The sequence below is a fragment of the Hylobates moloch genome, unplaced genomic scaffold (genome assembly GCF_009828535.3).
Source record: "Hylobates moloch isolate HMO894 unplaced genomic scaffold, HMol_V3 SCAFFOLD_5, whole genome shotgun sequence".
NCBI classification, from domain to species: Eukaryota; Metazoa; Chordata; class Mammalia; order Primates; family Hylobatidae; genus Hylobates; species Hylobates moloch.
Genome location: NW_026652280.1, coordinates 87,244,280 through 87,268,061, shown reverse-complemented (window position 1 = coordinate 87,268,061; position 23,782 = coordinate 87,244,280). Strand labels below are relative to the sequence as shown.

At 54.5% G+C, this 23,782-nt stretch overlaps 1 protein-coding gene across 1 annotated transcript in view; it reads right to left on the bottom strand.

The window, feature by feature from the left end:
* LRP5 (LDL receptor related protein 5) overlaps positions 1-23,782 on the bottom strand; it is a 138,449-nt gene that overhangs the window by 71,091 nt on the left and 43,576 nt on the right. The window contains exons 3-5 of the mRNA XM_032153698.2: positions 22,352-22,549; positions 16,119-16,315; positions 14,365-14,496 (exon numbers count right to left, since the gene is read on the bottom strand). Of these exons, the coding sequence (XP_032009589.1) occupies positions 14,365-14,496; positions 16,119-16,315; positions 22,352-22,549 (527 nt within the window). The remainder of the gene's footprint in view (positions 1-14,364; positions 14,497-16,118; positions 16,316-22,351; positions 22,550-23,782) is intronic.

The following is a 23,782-nucleotide window of genomic DNA, read 5'->3' as shown; positions in this document are numbered from 1 at the left end:
AGAAGGGAGCTGCCCGGAGCTGCCGGTGAGGTGGAAAGGCCTGTCTGACACTTAAGTGAGGGCATCTCCTGCTTCCAGAAGGGCTGTAAAGCACCTCAGGCTTCCTAGTCAGCAGCCCGGGAGCCGTGGACCCTAGCGTTTCCTCTCTAAACACAGGCAGAAGCAGCAGCTGGAACGCATGGAGGTTCCTGCAACCAGACACCACCATAGCTCCATGAGAATAGCAAAACTCAAGACCAAGAACCTGGAAACAACCCAAATGTCCCCAAATATTTTTGAATAAAATGTACTTATTTTACCTAAACGAGGGCATTCAAGGTGATGGGTGATGACACAGACACGAAAACAGCACGCTCTGAAGAACAGTTAATGATGTCGGAATTTGTATGAACGATAAATGAAAAAGACTCAGACACAACATTACACACATTGTTTGAACGAATCTCCTAAAAGTCCATTTACTTATTTATTTTTTTATTTTTTTATTTTGAGACAGAGTCTCGCTCTGTCACCCAGCTAGAGTGCAGTGGCGTGATCTTGGCTCACTGCAACCTCTGCCTCCTGGGTTCAAGTGATTCTCCTGCCTCAGCCTCCTGAGTAGCTGGGATTACAGGCACCCACCACCATGCCTGGCTAATCTTTTATTTTTAGTAGAGATGGAGTTTCACCATGTTGGCCAGGCTGGTCTCGAACTCCTGATCTTGAGTGATCCACAGCGCCCCCGCCGACTCCAGCCTCCCAAAGTGTTGGGATTACAGGCGTGAGCCACCGCGCCTGACCTTAAAAGTCGATTTTGATATGTAAACAGAAAAAACATGCACAAGATACATGGACACAACTAACTCTGGGTGGCAAAATTATGGGTAATTTCTATTTTCTTCACTATTTTTTATAATGTTTTCCTTGCTACAGCGAACGTATAAATGTTATTTAAGAGGAAAGAAAAAAGCCTCTGAAACACGGGTGAACGGGTTTATCCTTAGAGGCTCTCAGTCTCTAAGGGAGGTGGGTCAGGATGCTGGGGACAGGGTCCTCTTCCCGGGGCAATGTGGGGGAACAAGCCACCTACCCCTCCACTGAATTGCCCTGGGGTGGTACTGACGGCTCATTCGGTGTCCAGGGTCTGAGATGTGTTGACAGAAAGAATGACAGGGGATGGGAGGGATGGGGCAAAAGAAGCCACCTGCAGCCCCAGGAACTATCTGGCCAGCACATGGTCGCCCAGCAGCCTGAGCCACCCCTGCCAGAGCCAGGAAGAGACCCTGCCAACAGGTCACCAGTGTGCAGGAACTCAGAAGGTCATCAAAGTTAATACCCTCCATGCCCCAATGTGGGAAAACAGGTTTTTTCACAACAAACAAGATAATTTTTATTATTTTGGCAAAAGGAGGCAGGGCAGCCCCGGACACCTCCATCCCACCTCATCAGCCAGCCGCAGGACCCTGGCCATCCCTGCAGACAGAGTGGATGTCACAACCTTCCTGTACCAAACCAAGTGCAGTTCCCAGGCCACAGGCCACCCAGGAAAGGTCCAGTGCCCGCCGGAGGCTCCCACCGCAGGCCTCCCGCCACAGCCAGCACCAACCCAGGACGGCTGTGTTCTCCTGGCTTCTTTTCACACGGGTAGCAGAAAGCTGAGATCCGCGGAAAGCTGAGAATCAGCCTCTGCTGCCCGGATGCCCACCCCTAGCTCTGCTCCCAGCTCCAGGGTCTCCTTCTCAGGTGCCCTTACAGGAGGCAGAGGGCTTCAGCCACCTCCCAGGCCTGGGGCACGCAGGGTGAACGGGGTCACAGTGCAGGCCGCTGTCCACTGCGCAGATCCCAAGGCCATAAACAGCCTGGCCGCAGTGGCTTCCCAGCTGGCAGGCGGCTAGATTATTTTTGTTGTTTAGCAATTGGTTAAGTTTCTCCGCTGCCCCCAGGTGGGGCAAATGCCGCAACCGCAGCCCAGCACCTTGACCCGGGATCCTGTGCCAAGCGACCATAGGGTCACAAAGCACAAGGGAAGTGGCTGGGCCCAATGCTGGCTCTGCTGGAACCTGAGGCCTGCCGCTGTCACCTGCACAGTGCCTGGGACCTTCCAGCGAGCGCAGAGAGGCTGTGGCCCGCCAGGAGCAGCTGGCAGGCACCTTGGCCTGCAGTCAGGGGCTCCGTCTGCTCAGCTCTAAAACAGGGAAGTCGCTGCTCTGCCTGGGGTCAGGGCAGCCAGAGAGTAACCAAGTCAGTGCCGGCCTCAGGAAGGGACCTGCAGGCGGGTCCCTTCCTCTCCCATCCCCCAGTGCCAGCCAGCCTCTCCTGTAGCCCCCCACTGCCTGCCTCTGCCCCCACACCCCACCACAACCTTAGGCCCATGGCTGCATGGCCACTCCCCAGGCAGGCAGTGCCATCCAACGGGCTGTGCGCCTGCTCCCTCGGCAGACAGACCTGACTCCAGCTCCCAGCCCCATCTTGTCACTGAATGACCTTGAGTGAGCAACTTGACCTGCTTTCCACATGTCAGACTCAAGGGGAAATGGCCCCCCAGCAAGGTGGGATGCCTATGACCAGGCCCCAAGACATAGAACCTCCCTGTGGGTTTTGCTGTTGTTGCTGTTACTGTGTTTTGTTTTGTTTTGTTTTTTGTTTTGTTCTGAGATGGAGTCTCGCTCTGTCGCCCAGGCTGGAGTGCAGTGGCGCCATCTTGGCTCACTGCAAGCTCCGCCTCCCAGGTTCACGCCATTCTCCTTCCTCAGCCTCCCAAGTAGCTGGGACTACAGGCGCCTGCTACCACACTAATTTTTTGTATTTTTAGTAGAGACAGGGTTTTACCATGTTAGCCAGGATGGTCTCAATCTCCTGACCTCGTGATATGCCCATCTCGGCCTCCCAAAGTGCTGGGATTACAGGCGTGAGCCACCACGCCCGGCCGTTATTGTTGTTTTTGAGAGAGAGAGTCCTGCTCTGTCGCCCAGGCTAGAGTACAGTGGCGTGATCTTGGCTCACTGCAACCTCTGCCTCTCAGATTCAAACGATTCTCCTTCCTCAGCCTCCTGAGTAGTTGGGACTACAGGCGCCTGCTACCACGCCCGGCTAATTTTGTATTTTTAGTAGGGATGGGATTTCACTATGTTGGCCAGGCTGGTCTCGAACTCCTGACCTCAGTGAGGAGTTCCCAGAGTGCTGGGATTATAGGCGTGAGCCACCGCGCCAGCCCTCCCTGTGGTACTAAACACTCGCACCCCCTTGCTGGGGACCCTGGTGAGGGAACACAGCCTCACAAGTGAAGTGTGGTTTTGTTGGGCAAATGAAGCCTGGGCAGCCCTCTCATCTTTGCCTAAAACTGAAGAATTTAGGGGCACGGATGTATAAAACAGTTGGTGACTTAAATGAAAAAGAAGGCCACATTCCCCGCTTTAGGCGGGCAGCTTAATTCTTTAAAAGCCACCACAGGGTGCCTTTCTGAACCCAGGCACACAGTAGGTGTTCAATGGACAGCAGGGGTTACTTGTACTGCTGATGACACCCTGTCTGTGGCCCCTGCAGCTGGCTCTGGCCTGACGCACAGCTGCACCCCTCTGCAAGGCCACCCCACTGTACATGGAAACTCTGTGGAGGTGGCCTTCGGGGCCGGCCAGGACGCCCAGGCCCCGATCCCATCTGTGCCCTTCCTCCATAGACCTCAGCGAGCTCTCAGCACTGCGTGCCTCAGGCCCATTTAAGAAGTAGGGCTGGCTAGGCGCGGTGACTCATGCCTGTAATCCCAGCACTTTGGGAGGCCAAGGTGGGTGGATCACAAGATGGTCAGGAGATCGAGACCATCCTGGCTAACACAGTGAAAACCCGTCTCTACTAAAAATACAAAAAATTAGCCGGGTGTGGTGGCGGGCGCCTGTAGTCCCAGCTACTTGGGAGGCTGAGGCAGGAGAATCGATACTCGGGAGGCTGAGGCAGGATAACTGCTTGAGCTCAGGAGGCAGAGCTTGCAGTGAGCAGAGATCGCGCCACTGCACTCCAGCCTGGGTGACAGAGAGACACTGTATCAATAAAAAATAAAAATAAAAATAAAAAAAAGAAGCAGGGCCAGCCACGGACGACCCCTCACACAGCTCCCAGGACACGTGCCTAGGTATAGGACTCAGGACCGTGACCGCTGCAGTGGCCCCCAAGAAACGTTACTTCCATCACCCACCCCGCCTCAGTGGCAGTGGCCAAAATAACGGATTAGAATGGAACCATGTGACAATGCCACTGCCCTAAGTGACGGAAGATGGCTGACTATCAGCAGTTCATGTGGCCCCACCTAACACAAGTACAGGGCACTCTACAACTTATAAATCCTTTCCCAGACACTGTCCTTTCGACACTCCCAGGTCAGCAAGGCACACAGGGTCTGCATTTCACAGCCACACAGCAGAGGGCTGAGGCTGGAACTCGGATGTTCTGATTTCCATTCAATCACGTCCCCAGAGGTGGCACGGAGACGGGGGGCTTCTCTTGACAAAGTCGAGAAAGTCACTGCCAGCTCCACTGAAGACCAAAGAACCTCAGCTCTCAAACACTCTTGAAGGTGTTATCGAACTCTCCCAGCCTGTTTCCTGGGTCCTGATGTTGGTCCCGTGGGACACAGGAAGAGGAAGAAGCCAGCTCTGCTCTAGGGAGCAGAGCCTGGCATACCTGCCACACTCTCAGAGGGCTGGGCGTGGGCGGAGGGGCCGTGTGCAGGAGCAGGGTCTGGATGGAGGGGCGCTGTGGCAGGAGGCAGGGGGCAGCGGAAGGGTGCTCCAGGTGGTGGGCACAGCACGAGCAGGGGCAGGGAAGGCCGCACTCAGATGTGTGCAGGGAGAAACAAATCGTGCATTTCCATTGGAATAGGTGGTAAAAGGTAGAAAAACAGAGTGGGGGCCAGGAAGGGAGTCGGAGCCTTTTAGTGTCTCTCTGCAGGTGAGTGGCAGCCCGAGGTGTCAGCTCAGCACACTTCGGGCCCAGGAGCTGTGTCTTCTATCACTGACCCCAGGGCACACGGAACTAGGCAGGGAGAGCAGAGGCACAGGGCACGGTCAGTAAAACCAAACAAGGAATCATCACCAAACGCGGAAAGGGCAAGGAGTGCCCGCAGCCACACAGGGGCTCTGTCTGGGCAACGTGGGGGTCCCACCAGGCCCTGTACCCTGCAAGCGCAAAACTTGCCTCTGAAGATAAAGGGAGGCTGTTGGAGCTGCAGAGCTGGTCTGGGGTCCGCATGGAGCTGGGCTTATGCTGCAGTCACAAGGGGGACACGGAAGAGGCTGCAGGGGACAAAACCAGTGGCCAGAGTGACCACAGTCTAACTCTGAGGCTGTGGAAAGGACACCCACAGCGTTCACCCACCCCAGAGGTGCCATTCCGCCTGTGCCCCCGCTCCACTGTGACAGCGTTCTCCAGGAATATGATGCACCCCTCTCCTCTTGCATCAGCCCTGACAGTGAGTATTCAGGCCGAAAAGCAGAAGAGCACAGCTGCATGGTTCCATTTCCATGTAGTTCTGGAACAGGCAACGCTAATCCACAGTGATAGAAGTCAGGAGAGTGGTGGAGGGGGCGGGGGTTGAGGACGGCACAGGGGCACCGGGAACTTTCCCAGTGGTGGAAATGTTCTCTGTCTGGACCGGGTGGTAGTTATGCAGACATCCGCAGCTGTCAAAGTTAATCCAAATGTACACGTTAAAATGTGTGCGTTTTATTGACTGCAAGTTATACCTCAATTAAAAAAAATAAAGTTAGCACTCAGGCTTCTTCCACAACTTCCTGAACCGTGCGAGCTGATTTTCTTGCTATTAAAAATTCACGGTCCATGGCTGAGAACAGCAGCTGCCTTCTGTTTGCAAAGTGAACGCCAATCACCGCCCGGCGGCGGCAGACTCGGCCCCACAGGACCTCCTTTCTTTTTTCCCTTTGACCTACTTCCCTGATAAGTGACAAGACAGCCAGACTCTGGGAACAAACGCCCGTTATTCGGCCCCGAGCTGAGTGGGCCCTGCTCCCTGGGCTAATCCGCCCGGACAGACGGATGGACGTGAGGGGCTTTGCCGTCGGCTCCAGCTGTCAGTCTGCCTGTCAGACTCGACAGTGGCCCCCTCTGTTCCTCCCGCCGCCCCCACTCCATCCCCGACTTCTTTTTGTTTCCTGTCCCTGACAGATGAACATCTGTTAAAACTCTGTCTGGGTGAGCTGTGGCCGGCGGCCCGCAAATCCCCAAGCCTCACCCCAGCCTCATCTGGGCGCTGCCAGGAGCACTGCCTGGCCACCCTCTGGACACGGCCCCGAGAGCCGCCGGCCCGGGCACGTGTGGCCCGAGTGGCATGGTGCACGCCGCTAAGCCCACTGCCCAAAGGCCCCCAAGCAGGAGAGATGTGCGGGCGACAAAAGTCAAAGGAACAGGGGCACGTTCCACAGAGGATGGGGCTGGAGGGGTGGCAGTGAGGGACAGCAGCCTCCAAGGACGGCGGTGGCAACTCCCAAATAAGGCCTCACTCTTGCTGTTTTTAGATCATTCCACATAATTGGAAAAACATGGCAGAAACCGAAGCCAGCTGCTGCCTCGGTCCTGGAGCTGTGTGGAGGGGGTGGGGAGGCCGGGAGGCCAAGGCTCTGCACTCGACTGCTGGGGATGAGAGTGACTCTGAGCTGCAGAGAGCAGCATCGCAGCCGCCGTGGTCCCACTGAGTCCCGGCCATGCTGGGCGGCAGAGGGAAACTCACAGGACATACCTGCCCTGTCTCATGGGGGTCACTTCAGGAGGGGCGGGGGAGCCAGGACACAGACAGCCCAGGGCCAGCGGTCACCCTGCAGCTCAGGGGCCATGTAAATAGTGCCACCTTGAAGGCACATGGCAATGCGGGGACCCCCCCCCGACGCATCCCCACCTCTAGGAGGCTGCCTGTGCGCCCCTGGGAACGCTGCTCCCCGTCCCTTGGGGTCCCGGCGTGACCACCCTCTCAGCCCCTTCCTTGGGGAAGGCACCTGACTCCCTACACCCGGCTGGCTTTCATTTGCTCAAAATCAGGAAAAAGCAGAATTCAAGACATCACAGAAATGTCTTTGCCTCTAACCCCATGAAAGATAAATGGTCAGACACCCCGGAGGGAGTCGCAGGGACCCTCGAGTCTCACCTGAGGCTCTGGCTTCAAACCTCGAGATGTTTCCGGCCATGCTAGCGCCACCCCCCACAACCTGCCACACACAGCCCTCCCTTGGGAACTCACAGATTTGGCCCCCACCTGTCCACCCCGTTTCTTCTCGTGGACTGGGTGTGTTGGGTTGGGGCTGGGGACTCTGAATGTGTCATAAGAGTCTGAATGATTCTGACACAGCCAGGCCCTGCCCCCCTGCTGGCCTTCACCCCACAGGAAAGGAAGCCACACGCCTGGAGCGCCCAGCACACCCCGCTCCGTCCTCCCCAGGTCACCCGCCGGCCATGTGAGCTGTGCTCCCCATTGCCCCTTCACCCCCCCCCAGCTCCTCCTGGCAGCACCCAGCCTTGGAAGCTACTTCTGATTACAACCGCCGAAGGAAGACTCGCCCCCTCGGCACTGACCCAGACGGCCTGCACCATCGCACTGCTCAGCACGACCCACACGGCCTTCCTCCAAACCCCATGGAGTGGGAAGTATAATCACCCCCATTCTACCAGCGGAGAAACTGAAGTACAGAGAGGTTAAGTCACTTTCCGAAGGTCCCAACACGATGACAAAAAATAGAAAGCCAGCCCACAAGTGGAACTAGGTGCTCCAAGTCCCGGGTCTGCCTGACACTGCATTTCCTCACCACCACAGTCCCGGGTCTGCCTGACACTGCACCTCCTCACCACCACAGTCCCGGGTCTGCCTGACACTGCACTTTCTCAACACCAGTCCTTGGCCGGCTCCCAACTACAAACCAAGCCATGTCTTCCATCCTGAATCCTCTTGGCCTAAACATTACTCCCAATGCCTCCCTCTGGAACAGGCACAAGTCCCACCAGCACAGCCTCCTTCGTTACCTGCGTTTCCGCTAGCCCAGGGCCAGCTCCGGAGCCCTCACCACGGGGCCCCTATCCTTCACCCCCGGACACTGGACCTCACCAACCCACAGCCAGGAGGAGATCCCCGTGTGACCCCAGGGCCTCCTCTGCCTGACTCTGAATTTCATTGCCCAACGTGACACCTCGGAAGGCTCTTGGCACTGGCAGCCCTCCACGGGCACCGCTCCTTCCGGCCAGCTCTGACATCCCGGCTGGCGAGGTGCCCTGCACGAGGCCTCTGCCTACCGGGACCTCACAGCCATGCTGTCAGCTGCAACAAGCGACAGAATTTCACGTTTTCTTCACGTCGCCCCTGGGTGAGCAGCTTCTATCTGCAGGTGGTTTTTGGTTGAGGCGAGGCGTCCCGTCGGCAGCCACGCTGCACAGCTAATTCATGCCCGCCAGGCGCATGGCCGCAACACCAATGGGCGCCTGCAGCCTGGAAAGCCACAGAGGAACCGAGAACAGCGACTGTGCTCAGGTGACAGGACTGTGGTCTTTTAACAAAACATTTTCCTTTAATGTGATATTTTATGGCAAGGAATAAAACCTGGAGGGCAGGACATCTGGATAAGCCCCAGGTTGCCATGTGGTCTGCTTTGTGAAGTCTGAAGCCCACGCCCCATTCTGGCCCCGCTCACAGGTCCGTCTCTGACTCACCAACTTCAATGCCAGGCTGTGCCCGTCCTCCAACCAGAACAGGACTTCCTTAAGGACAAAGCCATTTCTCACCCATCCCCATCTCCCACTGGATTAAGAAATATGGAAAGATCTTCTAGAACCACCTCAAATTTGCAGAGCCACCTTGGTGACAAACCCTTGAAATGCTTCTGAGAAGAGTTTAGGTTTCTTCTCAACTCTAAAACCTCTAGAAAACTCTTATTTCCCCTTGTCCACACCAGCTGTCCATGGAACACTTCAGCTTCAAAAGTGTCCAGGGCAGGGAGACGGAGGAGCCAGCATCCACGCCCAGCACCGGCCGGTTAATTAACGGGAAGCGGGTGGGGTCCATCTCCAGGCAGCCCTGAGGTCAGGCTGGGGAACCATGCTTACAAAAAAAAGTGAACTGAAACGCTCAGGTCCTTATGCAAAACCAGACTCCGGTTGCATCTTTCTGTCTCCTTGAGGAGCTTTTTTCTCCCTTTGACAGAACACCCTACATACAGCATCTGGAACCAAAGCAGAAAGATTCAGGCTCAGAGTAAAACAGTCCCCAAACTGGCTGCATGTGGATGTTCCCAGCCCAGAGTCCCGCCCAAGCAGGGCCTCTAAATGACACAAAATGTTTTTCTCTGCATGCCAGTCATGCTCCAACTGAGTTATGTGTAAAAGTGCCTCTCACGGCTGAGGGCAAAAACAGTTCCCACAAGACTAGAGAAAGGTGACCCCCGACGGCTGAGTCTCCAGGGAGCATGGAGCTGCGTGCTCAGCCCTGCAGCCCTGAGGGCTCTGGAATGGAAAAGCTTCCAACAGGAAGGGCAGGGCTTGCTGCAAATCCAGTGGTCCAACCCCACAGGTGTCTGTGGTGTCAGCTCCATGCCACAGAGCCCAGGGCTGGGGCCAGAGCCACCAGGCCCCCTGCCAGTCTGCAGGGGCCTCCTCCTCTGTGTAGCCCAACCACCCACTCTGAGCGCAGACAGCCTCCTCTAATCACCACAGGGCCAGTTCCAACCCACCACCACCCACCCCCTTGCAGGAAAATGAGCCCTGAGGACTCCCCAGGGCTGCTCTGGGCCTGGACATGGAAACTGGAAGTGACATTTGCAGAAGGAGTGCAATGCCCTCGAAGGGCTCAGCCACGAGCAGCCAGTCCCCAGGGCTCAGAAGGCCCAGCTGTCAGAACCCTGGGAGCCAGCAAAGAGCCAGGGGCTCCACCTAAGTCTATGGCCCCTGCCTCTTCTGGTTGGGAAAGAAATCAACACCCCTTTACTGGCTCCCACTGACAGCCCACTCCCCCAGGTGTGGGAGGATTCTGGGACGATGCAGGCAAACCCGGACCCTGAGCGAACCTGCCCCAGCCCTCACGGGCCTGGCACCAGCCACAGCACCTAAGGCGTCAGTCATGGTGACAATATGACGGTGATAAGGGCATGGACAGTGGACATGGCAGCTGGACACTGGGCACCCACTGCATGCCAGGCACTCAGCACAGCACTGTCACCCCTGGATGAGCAGTGGCCCTTTGCAAGCCAGGGTAGCCTGGACAAGTTATTTGGGGATCTCTGAGCTTGTCCAACGGTGCAACTTCACTGAGCCATGAGTCTGGGGTTTTATCAGGGCCCACGCCCGTTCCTGGAACTCTGATGCATGAGGGAGCCACACAGGGACCCTTAACAAAAGCTCCCTGGGCAATATGTTCTCTTGCCTCAGTCTCCCAAATAGCTGAGATTACAGGCGCACCACTACCGTCGGGCTAATTTTTGTATTTTTAGTAGAGACAGGGTTTCACCATGTTGGCTACCATGTTGGCCAGGCTGGTCTTAAACCCCTGACCTCAAATGATCCTTCCACTATTGGGGCAAGGCACCTGACAGGCACGACTGCACGATCTGCTTGTTGGGGGCTGTGTCCATTCCCCACTCCTTCGACAAATGTCCACACCCAACCTTGCTCTGACACCCCAAGAGCAGAGATGGTGACACCTGCTTCCTACATGCCCATTGCTCTCCCAGGGCAGACATCCCCAGCAGATGCAACACAGCATTTAGGCAGACATCACCAATTGATGGTGGCAACAGACACCAGGCCCTGCTCCCTCTCACTCCAGTGGGCAGGCCCCAAGCCAGCTCTCACCTGCCCACCCCCAACCCACAGCAGCAAGACTCAGAAATGAAAAAAACACAAAGAAAACAGAAACGCCCCATAGCAGGAGGATGGCTAAAAGACATGTCTTGATAAGATATCATTCAGGCATAGGCCAGGTACTGCGGCTCATGCCTGTGATCCTAGAACTTTGGGAGGCTGAGGTAGGCGGATCACCTGAGGTTAGGAGTTCAAGACCAGCCAGCCAACATGGTGAAAACCCATCTCTACTAAACATACAAAAATTAGCCAGGCGTAGTGGCGGGCGCCTGTAATCCCAGCTTCTTGGGAGGCTGAGGCAGGAGAATCGCTTGAACCTGGGAGGTGGAAGCTGCTGTGAGCCACTGCACTCCAACCTGGGCAACAGAGCAAGACTGTCTCAAAAAAAAAAAAAAAAAAAAAAAAGATCTCTTTCACTAAAACTCATGTCTTTGATACATATTTACCTCCTGCAATTGCAAACGCTTCTGCAGTGCATAAAGTGAAATAAATAGCAGGAAGCCTTATGGTTCGATCACCCACACAGACACACAGTCATACAGAAAAAATGCAGGGAGGGCTGGGGAACAAAAAAAACAGAAGATAAAATGCGGAGACAGACACACCAAGCAAGTAAGAGACCACCTCCAGACCTCCCTTCAGCTTCTCAAACACACACAGCAGGGCCCGTTACAGAATTTGTGGGGACTGCTGCAAAATGGAAGTGCACACGGCCTCTTACTCAAAAGGTAGGAATTTCAGGTCAACAACAGAGCTCACCTCATGTGACTACACAGGTCACACAGCCCATGAAGTCGGTCCCAACACCAACATGCTCCTGCCTCAGAGCCGCCACATGTGCTGTTCCTTCTCGCCTTTTCCTCTTTTAGTCCTTCAGATCTCAGGCCTCCTGAGAGAGACCTCTGATCTGCCGGCTCAGGCGGCCATGCCCCCAGTACAGGAGTCTCCGGCTCAGTCCCTGCTGTGTCCCGTACCCGATCCAGGTCTGTCCTGACTATGTCCATCTGTGTGCCGGCTTGCTTCCTGACACGGCCCCCACCACACGTGCGCCTCGGGGCAGGGGAACAGGTCTGACTCATTAACTGCTTTCTTCTCAGATATATTCTGGAATATTTGTGGATATTGGGGAATGTATACGCTCCACCTTTTTCAGATTGGCCAGGATGAGCTGTCCTTTTTCTTTTTTTTTTTTGTTTTTTTTTTGAGACAGGGTCTCACTCTGTCACCCAGGCTGGAGTGCAGTGGCACGATCTCGGCTCACAGCAACCTCTGCCTCCTAGGCTCAAGCAATTCTCTGGCCTCAGTCTCCCAAGTAGCTGGGATTACAGGCCCGTGCCATACTGCCCAGCTAATTTTTGTATTTTTAGTAGAGATGGGGTTTCACCATGTTGGCCAGGCTGGTCTTGAACTCCTGACCTCAAATGATCCACCTGCCTCAGACTCCCAAATTGTTGGGATTACAGGCATGAACCACTGTGCCCAGCCCAAGCTGCCTGTTTTACACCTGTGCCATGTTGTGGTGATTCTCTCTCCCCTCCATCCCCTGGCCCTGACTGTGGTAGCCGCTCCCTGCCGTCATGAGCCCGTTATGTCCTCACTCTTTCCCTTTCTGCCAGGACTTCAACCAACACTGCAGAACGCAGGGTCCAGCTCCAGCACTGAGTTCAGCCTCTTCTCACCAACAGACAGGAAGGAGAGAAAACAAACCCTGAGAAGGCCAAGGTTCCCGGGCAGCCAGCAGGCCAAGCATCCTTCTCCACTGAGGCTTGTGCAGCCGAGGCACCCCCTCCTCCAGGGAGTGGGCAGGGTCCTGGGGCAGTCTGCGAGGGAGACCAGGGCCTTGCTCCACCAGGGCCCAGGTATGGGGCAGCAGCAAACTCATGGCAGGGGAGCCAGACCCCACCTGCTAGAACCTACTATGCCACCTGGGCAACCCCAGGCGGTGACTTGCCCTAGCCTCCTCTGTAAACAAAGGGCTCATCCAACCTGGTCAAACCACTCCTCCCCATCAAGGGTCTATAATCCTCCCTTAACCTGCTTGGTCCAAACCCCTAGTGTCGCCAGGTCACTCACGAGGCAGCTCATCTGGACTCCTTCCCTGGGTCCAGTTTCTCTCTCAGCGTTGCCTTTGAGGCCAAGGTGAATGGTCAACAGCGAAGGGCCCCAGAGGTGATGGAGGAGCGGGTGTCCAAGACACTCACCCTTTCTAATGCACTGACTCCCTCGTGGACTCACTTGTGCCGTCTCCCCGACCCACCCAGCCCCAGAGCCCAGAGTGTGAGCGCCAGAGGCCCGGGATTCTGTCTGCACCGCGGGGTCCCCAGTGCCTCGGAGCAATGCCGGCACGCGGCAAGTGCTCGACAAATGCCTGCTGAACAAGCAAATGGATGGATGAACGAATGAATGAGCAAGCAGATGAATGAATGGGGTGCTGTCCAGAGCCCTTAGGACTAGGCCGCCCAAGTCCCCATTTCTCAAATTCTCCTTCTCCCCACTTGGGAAACAAGATGCTTGGTGGGAGAGACTCTCCAACCATCCCCTGCAGTAGCCGGCACAGTGGATAGACCCTTTGATGAAACAGCCATGTCTTCACTAAAGATGCTCTGCTCTCAGAAAGAGAAAGACAAATACGAACCTGGAAAGTCCTCACCAAACACAGGACCCCTGCCAGGGAGCAGAGAAAAGGCCCATGCGCCACAGGCACCGTGACCACACACACACCCCGGCCACTGCACACAAATACAGACCCTAGCCGGCGAGAGCAGGGGGACCAGGAAACTTCCTAGAGTCAGGACCCCCATGTGCTCAGACAGCAGTGGGAGCAAGGAGATTTCTCCACCCACTGGATGCCAGGAGAGTCCTTCTAGGGGGCCCCACACTGAGACTCTGCCCCTTAGGACTGTTCCTGAGTGTGGAAGCCAGCCCACTTGGAAGCCCTCTGCCCTCCCGAGTGGGACACTGGCACAGGAAGCAGGCCCTGTCCCCCACCACCTTCTGCAAGCTGGGCCCCATCACACTACAGAAATGGGGAGGACTGGTCCCAGGGATGGCACTTTCCTGACACATCTCATTACCCCCTCGCTTGCCAGGCCCCAGGGTCAGCCTCAGAGGGCAGACCGGCTACCCCAGGCCCGGGAGCATCCCCAAAGGTGAGCTGCATCCTGAACGTGTGTGATTTCCTGAAGGGCCCACCCCAAACCGACACCTGGAAAGAAAGATCTTCAGCCGGTGCCCCAGAGGAGAAGAGCCATGCCTCACTGCAACACAGTCCCAGGAAGCACCAAGTGCCTGAGGACCAAGGCGGAGAGTAAAAAAGTGGGAAAATATCTGGGGCAAAAAAAAAAAACAGGATTGATCTCCTGGGCTCAAGCAATCCTCCCAACTCAGCTTCCCCAGTAGCTGGGACCACAGACTTGAATCACCACACCCGCCAAGTGGATCATGTTGAATGGGTTTGCCGAGGTTCCTTCTGGGGCACCCCTGCCGGCCTCAGCCCATTCCCGCCAGGCCCCGCCCCGCCCGCCCCGTCCGGTCCCACCGCCTCACCTGCCTTACACGTCCTGCCGTTGTCCTGCAGCTGCACACCCGTGGGGCAGGCGCACGTGTAGAAAGGCTCCCTTGGGGACAGCAGGCACAAGTGGGAGCAGCCGCCATTGTCCTCCTCACAGCGAGTGTGGACTGGGAAAACCAGGACAGAGTGAGTGAAGGTTCCACAAGAGGACCGTCACTTGTTTCTGAATGAGTCGCATCCTGCCTCCTTATCCCCCGTGACAGCCCCCAGTGTGTCCTCTGCCCAAACCTCAGCCTCAAGTGGCATCAAGGACCTCTCCGCGGGCACCATTCCACCTGCCTCATCGCTGGCCCCGTCCACATCGGGCCTTCAGCCTGGCCAGATGGCCTGCAATTTCCCCAAAACCAGCGTGACCTTCCTAACCACCCTCACACCCAGACGTGATCTGCCTTGGAGCGGCATCCTCCCCACTTGCTCCCTCCCACCAAGCTCCTATGACTAGAAAACCCTCCCCAGCTCCTCAAGTCCCCCAAAGGACACCCCTCTGCAAAGACTGCCCCCCACGCTCCAATGGCCGGGGTCAGGACCTGCCTGCGTGGTAGTGACGGGAACCCCAGAGACAATGGGCTCCTGGGCAAAAGGCTTGTCGTGTCTTTGTGCTATGTGTGGACCCAGCAGCTTCCACAGGAACACTGTCCCTCTTGCTGGGATGGCCAAGCTTGTCACTCTCTCAGGCCTTCTATGACCAACAGCAATTGAACAGAACTCGATAAATGCTTCCAGCACCTCATTTGAACCAGGGGAAAGCTGGGGTGTAGCAGCCCCAAAATACGGATATAACTGGAACAACAACCTCACCAAAATGAACCTCTCCCTCCCTCATGCTGCCCCAAGCGTAGATGGGTTTTGTGCCCACGACTTTCTCACCAGGAAACAGCTCCAGAGAGCACCACCCTCCTGTGTCCTGCTCTGGGAAGAGCTGGCACCCCTAGGCCCCACCTTTTAATTCAAAGTCCAAACCTTCCATAATGGCCTGGCCAGAAATCTCCATCCCTGGTCCCTGTGGGGGTAGGCCACTGTCCCCAGAGCCGCAGCCCCACTGTCACAGAAGCTGGTGCATTTCCCCATCAGGGACCTCTGTCACAACCCTGCGTGGCCCCCAGGCTGAGAATTGCTGATTCTGAGCAGGTTATTCATTGACAAATACGAAACTTGCAGGGCCAAGCATAGTGGCTCATACCTGTGACCCCAGCACTTTGGCAGGTCAAGGTGTGAGGATCACTGGAGCCCAGGAGTTTGAGACAAGCCTGGGCAACGTGGCAAAATCTCTCGTCTCTATTAAAAATACATACACACACACACATATATATGTATATATAAATAACCATATATATACACACACACACACACACACGAACAACTTCTTCTGGGCCTTGAAAACGAGGCAACCTTCCTTGGGAATCCCCTTGCCAATGCTGAGCCTGAAACAGCCCCCACAAGCTCTGCAGAGGGGCCCTCTGCAGGCTGGTGCCCCCCAGCCAGCCACACACTCTGCACACACCTCCCTCCATTGCAGCAGGCACCCCTTTAGAGAGGGGGCCCCCCAGAGCATGGGCTTCTGCAGGGAGGGGTCACCTGCCCCCCACCCCACCCACGCCCACGCACCCCCACGCCCCTGCGCCCCCACTCCCCTGCCCCGCGCCCCACTCTCCCCCGCCCCCACGCCCCCCCGCTCTCCCCTGCCCCGCGCCCCGCTCTCCCCCGCCCCCGTGCCCCAGCCGGCACTCACAGAAAGGTTGCCGCTCCTGGCTCAGCACCTGGATATCCATGGGTGAGTAGAGGGCGCTCAGGATCTCCTTCCTCTTCCCCCCAGTGCGCTTGTTGCAGGCATGGATGGAGCGGGTCTGCCAGTCTGTCCAGTACAGAGTGTCCCCGGAGAGCGTCAGGGCGAAGGGGTGTGTCAGGCTGCCCTCCACCACCTTCTGCCTGCAGTCAGGGAAGCGGGGTGGAGGAGCCATCAGGAGGGTCCCCTGACAGTCATTGCTGCTGACCCAATTACTTTCTTTTTTTTTTTTTTGAGATGGAGTCTCGGTCTGTCACCCAGGCTGGAGTGCAGTGATGTAACCTCAGCTCACTGCAACCTCCGCCTCCCGGGTTCAAGCAATTACCCTGCCTCAGCCTCCCGAGTAGCTGGGATTACAAGATGCCCACCACCACACCCAGCTGATTTTTGTATTTTTAGTAGAGGCAGGGTTTCATCATGTTGGCAAGGCTGGTCTCGAACTCCTGACCTCAGGTGATCCACCCACCTCAGCCTCCCAAAGCGCTGGCATTACAAGCATGAGCCACCATGCCACGCCTCCCATTTACTTTCAACCAGACAAGTGAGGCCAGGTCAAGAGCCCCAGGAGCTGGCACCCTCGTACATTTCTCCCGGCGTGCACAGGGCACCTCCCAAAAGCAGCCTGTGATGGTGACACAGGGGCTCCTCCAGGGCAAGTGGCAAAGTCTCCCCCAGGGAAGAAAGGAGGAAGCCACGCCTGGCAAAAAGGACACCTCTCCTGCCCACGGCTTTAACCTCTGAATGCAAATCAGGCCACGTGCACTCGCTCCTTCTTACAATGCTCGTAATTGATACTTTCAGAGTAAATGAAACTTGGCATCAACCCGAGAAACAGCTATTCTTTTCTAGGTGCTTACAGTGCCCAGCAAATGAGGACTCGGGTGTAATGAGATTATGGACACTGGGAACAGGATCGTAATGTGATGCGGTTGGTAATGTGCAGTTTTATTTGCTTAATGACCTTCGCCCCGTGACAGGTGGGCCTGGGGGCAGAGGGTCCCCGCCACGTCCCCAGCCCTCAGCACAGCTGCCAGGGGAGGGTGACACTCATGAAATGGCACAGGGAAGATGGGAGCTGTGGGCTCTGCAGATCCACCGCCTCTTTTGTTCATTTTTGTTGATGCTGTTTTTTAAGAAAATTATTGAAGTAAAATTCACAGGACATACATTTACTTTTTCTTTTTTTTTTTTTTTAGATGGAGTCTCACTCTGTCACCCAGGTTGGAGTGCAGTGGTGTGATCTGAGCTCACTGCAACTTCTGCCTCCCAGGTTCAAGAGATTCTTCCACCTCAGCCTCCAGAGTAGCTGGGACCACAGGCATGCACCACCACGCCCAGCTAATTTTTGGGGGGTATTTTTTTTTGGTAGAGACAGGGTTTCACCATGTTGCCCAAGGCTGGTCTTGAACTCCTGAGCTCAGGCAATCCACCCACCTTGGCCTCTCAAAGTGCTGGGATTACAGGCGTAAGCCACCACACCCAGCCTAAATTTACCACTTTAAAGTGAATAATTAGTGTTACCTAGTGCATTCGCAAGGCGGTGCAGCCTCCACTTCTGTCTAGTTCCAAAGCACTTCCATTGCCCTATAGGCAAACCCCACACCCGTCAGCAGTCACTCCCCAGTCCCCGCCCCCAGCCCCGGCAAACACTTTTGATGGATTTAACTACACACGTTCTGAACATCTCATATAAACGGAACCACAATATGCAGCCTCTGATGTCTGGCTTCTTTGACTCAGCACTATGTTTTCGAGGTTCATCCAGGCTGTAGCATGTCAGTGCTTCATCCCATTTTAGGGGTGAACCATATTCCAGTGTAGAGACAGAACCCAATCTGTGCTGGGGGAACTTTGTGTCATTTCCACCTTCGGCTGTTGTGCACAGTGCTGCTAGGGACATTCCTGTCCATTTGCATTTTGTGTGAAGACCTGTTTTTTATTCTTAGAGTATACAGCTAGGAGTGGAATTGCTGGGTCATAAGTAAATCAGTGTTTACATCCTAAGGAATCACCAAACTGTTTTCCACAATGTTGCCTTTTTTGTTTGTTTGTTTTCTGAGACAGGGTCTCGCTCTGTCACCCAGGCTGGAGTGCAGGGTCGTGATCATGGCTCACTGCAGCCTCGATCTCCTAAGCTCAATCGATCCTCCTGCCTCAGCCTCCTGAGTAGCTGGGAACACAGGTATGTACCACTACAGCCAGCTAATTTTTAAATTTTAATTTGTTTTTGTTTTTGTTTTTTTGAGACAGAGTCTTGCTCTGTCGCCCAGTCTGGAGTGCAGTGGCGCCATCTTGGCTCACTGCAAGCTCTGCCTTCCGGGTTCACGCCATTCTCCCGCCTCAGCCTCTCGAGTGGCTGGGACTATAGGCGCCGGTCACTATGTCCGGCTAATGTTTTTGTATTTTTAAAAGAGACGGGGTTTCACCATGTTACCCTGGATGGTCTCGATCTCCTAACTTCCTGATCCACCTGCCTTGGCCTCCCAAAGTGCTGGGATTACAGGCATGAGCCACTGAGCCCAGCCTTAATTTTAATTATTTAATTTTAATTTTTTTTTTTCAGACAGAGTTTTGCTCTTGTCACCCAGGCTATAGAGTGCAATAGCAAGACCTCAGCTCACTGCAACCTTTGTCTCCTGGGTTCTAGCAGTTCTCCTGCCTCGGCCTCCCAAGTAGCTGGGATTACAGGTGCCTGCCACCATGCCCGGCTAATTTTTGTATTTTTGGTACAGATGGGGTTTCACCATGTTGGCCAGGCTTGTCTCAAACTCCTGACCTCAGGTGATCCACCTGCCTCGGCCTCTCACAGTGTTGGGATTACAGGCGTGAGCCACCGCACCCGGCCCAATTTTTATTTTTAGTAGACGGGGTCTTGCTTTTTTGCCAGGTTGGTCTCGAACTCCTGGGCTCAAATGATCCTCTCACCTCAGCCTTCCAAAGCACTGGGATTATAGGTGTGAGCCACTGTGCCTGGCCATGTCGCCATTTTTCTTTTCTCTCTTTTTTTTTTTTTTTTTTTTTTGAGACGGAGTTTTGCTCTGTCACCCAGGCTGGAGTGCAGTGGCGCGATCTCAACTCACTGCAAGCTCCGCCTCCTGGGTTCACGCCATTCTCCTGCCTCAGCCTCCTGAGTAGCTGGGACTACAGGCAACCGCAACTACGCCCCGCTAATTTTTTGTATTTTTAGTAGAGATAAGGTTTCACCATGTTGGCCCGGATGGTCTCGATCTTCTGACCTCGTGATCTGCCCGCCTCGGCCTCTCAAAGTGCTGGGATTACAGGCGGGAGCCACCGCGCCCAGCCTATGTGGCCATTTTTCAGTGAGAGAAGCCAGAGGCACATCACTCCTGGTTGCTCCCTGGGCCATGCTCTGCCTCAGCCAGAAGCACGGAGGGAAGGTCAGCCTCGGCCCTTGCCCCAGCCACAGTCACAGATAAAGGTGCCTTCACGGGTCTGTGTGGCTCTAGAGCTCGTCCCCTCCGCACACAATGCTTCCATGTGAATAGCCCCAGGTGCCTCATGAAGAGCGATGGCCACCGCAGAGGCAGAAGAATCCCACAGGGAGGCAGGTGGGAGAGAGGCTGAGAACAGACCAGACCCTGGGGCTACAGACCCTACGTTCCAACCCTGGCTGGGACTAGCTGTGTGGCTTTGGGCAAATTCACATGCCTTTCTGTGCACAGGGGATCATAATAGCAAACATAGGCTGCGCACAGTGGCTCACACCTGTAATCCCAGTGCTTTGAGAGGCTGAGGTGGACACATGGCTTGAGCTCAGGAGTTTGAGACCAGCCTGGGCAACATGGTGAAACCCCGTCTCTACAAAAATATACCAAAAAAATTAGCCAGGCATGGTGGTACATGCCTGTGGTCTCAGCTACTTGGGAGGCTGAGGTGGGAGGAACACTTGAGCCCAAGAAGTCAAGGCTGTGGCCAGGTGTGGTGGCTCATGCCTGTAATCCCAGCACTTTGAGAGGCTGAGGTTGGCGGATCACTTGTGATCAGGAGTTCAAGACCTGCCTGGCCAACATGGTGAAACCCCATCCCTACTAAAAAAAATACAACAATTTGCCAGGCGTGGTGGCAGGCACCTGTAATCCCAGCTACTTGGGAGGCTGAGGCAGGAGAATCGCTGGAACCTGGGAGGTGGAGGTTGTAGCGAGCCGAGATGGTGCCACTGCACTCCAGCCTGGGGGACAGAGCAAGACTCCATCTCAAAAAACAAACAAACAAACAAACAAAAAAAGAGGTTAAGGCTGCAGTGAACCATGATTGTGCCAATGCACTCCAGCCTGGGTGACAAAGTGAGACCCTTCCTCAAAACAATAAAAATATAAATAAAAATAAAACATAATAGCAAACGTTTCATAGAGTTGGTGTGAGCATTAAATGAACTGATAAATGTCCCTGGAAAACAGTAAGTGCTATGGAAGGGTTGCTGCCGCCACCGCCACCACCATTAGCATGTTTCAACTGCCATCACCCTCACTGTCCCCTGTCACCATCCTTTGACCAGGGCACTCCCAGCTGCAGCCTTTCTATCCTCTTATCCACCCTTCATAACTGTAAGATCACTCAGCTCCCAAGAACCACAGTCTATAGGGTAACCACATTTCCAAATCTCAAACCAGACCCGCCGGTCTGCACTTCCAGGGACAACAGGATATTTTCAAACCAGCCCAAAAGAGATGTGTGGCTCAGCATAAGAGGAACAGGAGAAACCGAGGCCTCTTGCCCTGAGAATGAGCTTGGAAGTGGATGTCCCGGGCCTCACTCACACCTTCAGATGACTGAGGCCCCAGCCAGGAGCTTGAGTGTACCCTCAGGTCACACCCTGAGCCAGAACCACCCAGCTAATCCACTCCTCATTGCTGACCCCCTCCCCATAAAAAACCTCTTTGCTGTTTCAGGCTGTTAAGTTGTGGGCCGTTTTGTTACACAGCAATGGATAACTAACACACGAGGCCTGGCAAGCATGGAGCAAAGCTGCCCATGCCCTCAAGTCTGTTCATGTGGGTGTTGGCCTGTGTTTGCAGAAATCCAGCCACTGAGTCCTCCCATGCAGTCACTACTGCCCTCTGCAGAGACACCTGCCACATCCCTGCCTGGGCCAGGAGCTCCACTACTACAGGAATGGGGTCTGCCATCCCAGGAGGATCCCTGACACCTGGCACAGGGCTAGCAGCAGGCAGTACTTGGTTAGTGAATAAACTGCCCTTCATCTGTACACAGAGGGGATGTTTCTCTAAGGGGTAATTAAGTACGGAGCTGTGAAGCTACGCTGACCAGAAGGCTCTAAAGGCAATTACCCAACAAGAGGAAAACCCTTCCTACTCATTCTCGGCCCATTTTATTGAGCACTGACTATGTGGAAGGCCCCCTGGTGAGACTGGGTAATGCGGTAATAACTGAGACAGCTTCCAGCTGCTGCCCTCAGGATGCCTGAGCTGGGGTAGGGCTGGGGTGGGGGTGGTGCGTGTGACAGGGTTACTGTTCACAACCCTGCCGGGCCACAAGCCCTCCCCAACAATTCCAAAATCCAAGATGCTCTGAAGATGGAAAGCTTTTGTTGCTCATTTGGTGATAAAACCTCATTTGGTGCATGGGCCGGGTGCAGTGGCTCACTCCTGTAATCTCAGCACTCTGGGAGCCGAGGAGGAGGATCCTTTGAACTTAGGAGTTTGAGACCAGCCTGAGCAACATGTGAGACCCCATCTCTACCAAAAATACAAAAATTAGCCAGGTGTGGTGGCGCACCCCTGTAGTCCCAGCTACTCGGAAGGCTGAGGTGGGAGGATCGCTTGAGCCTGGGAGGGGAGGCTGCAGTGAGCTGAGACTATGCCATTGCACTCCAGCCTGGGTGAAAGAGTGAGACTCTGTCTCAAAAAAACAAAGTTAAAAAACAAAAAACTGTGCATGGGTGTGGGCTACAGATAGTCTTTTCTGCCCTACTTAGAATGAACATGCCACATTTGCTATAGAAATATTCAAGGGCTGGTGGCAAGTGTCACCCAGACCCTGACGCTGTTCCAAGTTCTGAGAAGTCCTGCATTCCTCAGGTCCCCAGAGTTTCAGAGAAGAGTCTGTAGGCCTGAGTTAAGAAGGAACGCCTTCAAAAGCCCTGGGGACACCTGGGGACAAAGTGGAAGGGGGTGCTCCAGGACTGCGTGGGTACCTACCGGAACGAGCCATCCAGGTTGGCACGGTGGATGAAGCTGAGCTTGGCGTCAGCCCAGTAGAGCTTCTGCTCCTCCAGGTCGATGGTCAGTCCATTGGGCCAGTAAATGTCCGAGTCCACAATGATCTTCCGGGTGCTGCCGTCCATCCCTGCCCGCTCAATCCGGGGCGTCTCACCCCAGTCTGTCCAGTACATGTACCTGTGACGAGGGCAGGCCAAGAGGAGAAGCAGCTAACAGATCTGTTTTTTGTTTTTGTCTACACAGGTGCAGACATAAAACAATAGACAGTGAACTTGCCCTAAAATCTCACCCATCAGAAATAACCAACAGGTAGGGTTTCAGGTATTCCTGCTTTAAGCTGAGCAATCAAAATATACTATTTCCAACTTGTTCTCAGTTAACAGTAAATTCTGGGCACCTTCCCTTCTTGTGAATAGAAAGATTCCTTGTTCTTTTGATGATTGCCTAGTGTACTGTGCTGTAAGTTTTTTAAAGAACTTCGGGTTATTTATCTGATTTTTTTGCTACCATGAAAATGCTGTAAGTGAACTTCTAAAAGGCAATTCAAAACACGCAGGATGGAATATTATTTAGTGCTAAAAAAAAATGAGCTATCGGCTGGGCCCAGTGGCTCACGCCTGTAATGCCAGCACTTTGGGAGGCCAAGGTGGGTGGATCACGAGGTTGGGAGATCAAGACCATCCTGGCTAATACAGTGAAACCCCGTCTCTACTAAAAATACAAAACATTAGCCAGGCGTGGTAGTGTAGTTCCAGCTACTTAGGAGGCTGAGGCAGGAGAATCATTTGAACCCAGGAGTGGGAGGTTGCAGTGAGTAGAAATCGCACCATTGCACTCCATCCTGGGCGACAGAGCGAGACTCCGTCTCAAAAAAAAAAAGAAAGAAAAGAAATGATCTATCAAGCCATGAAAAGACATGGAGGAAACTTAAATGCATATTAGTAGGTGAAAGAGCCAATCTGTATGAGTCCAACTCTATGACACTCTGGAAGAAGCAAATACACAGAGACAGTAAAGCATCAGTGATTGCCAGGAGTTGGAGAGGAGAAGGATGAATCAGTGGAGCACAGAAAATCAGGGCAGTGGAACTATCCTGTATGCCATGGAATGGTGGGTGCATGTCCTTATTCATCTGTCTAAACCAAGAATGTACAAATCAAGGGCGAACCCTCGTGTAAATGTGGATTTTGGGTGATGGTGCGTCAGCCGGCTTTCATCAGTTGAAACAAATGTACCACCCTGCATAGGATGCTGACAGTAGAGGAGGCTGTGTGGGTGTGAGGACAGGGATGTACAGGAAGGAACTCAGTACCTGCTGCTCATCAATTTTGCTGTGAACCTACAACTGTTTGAAAAAATTAAGTCTATTTAAAAACAACAAAACATGGCCAGGCACAGTGGCTCGCACCT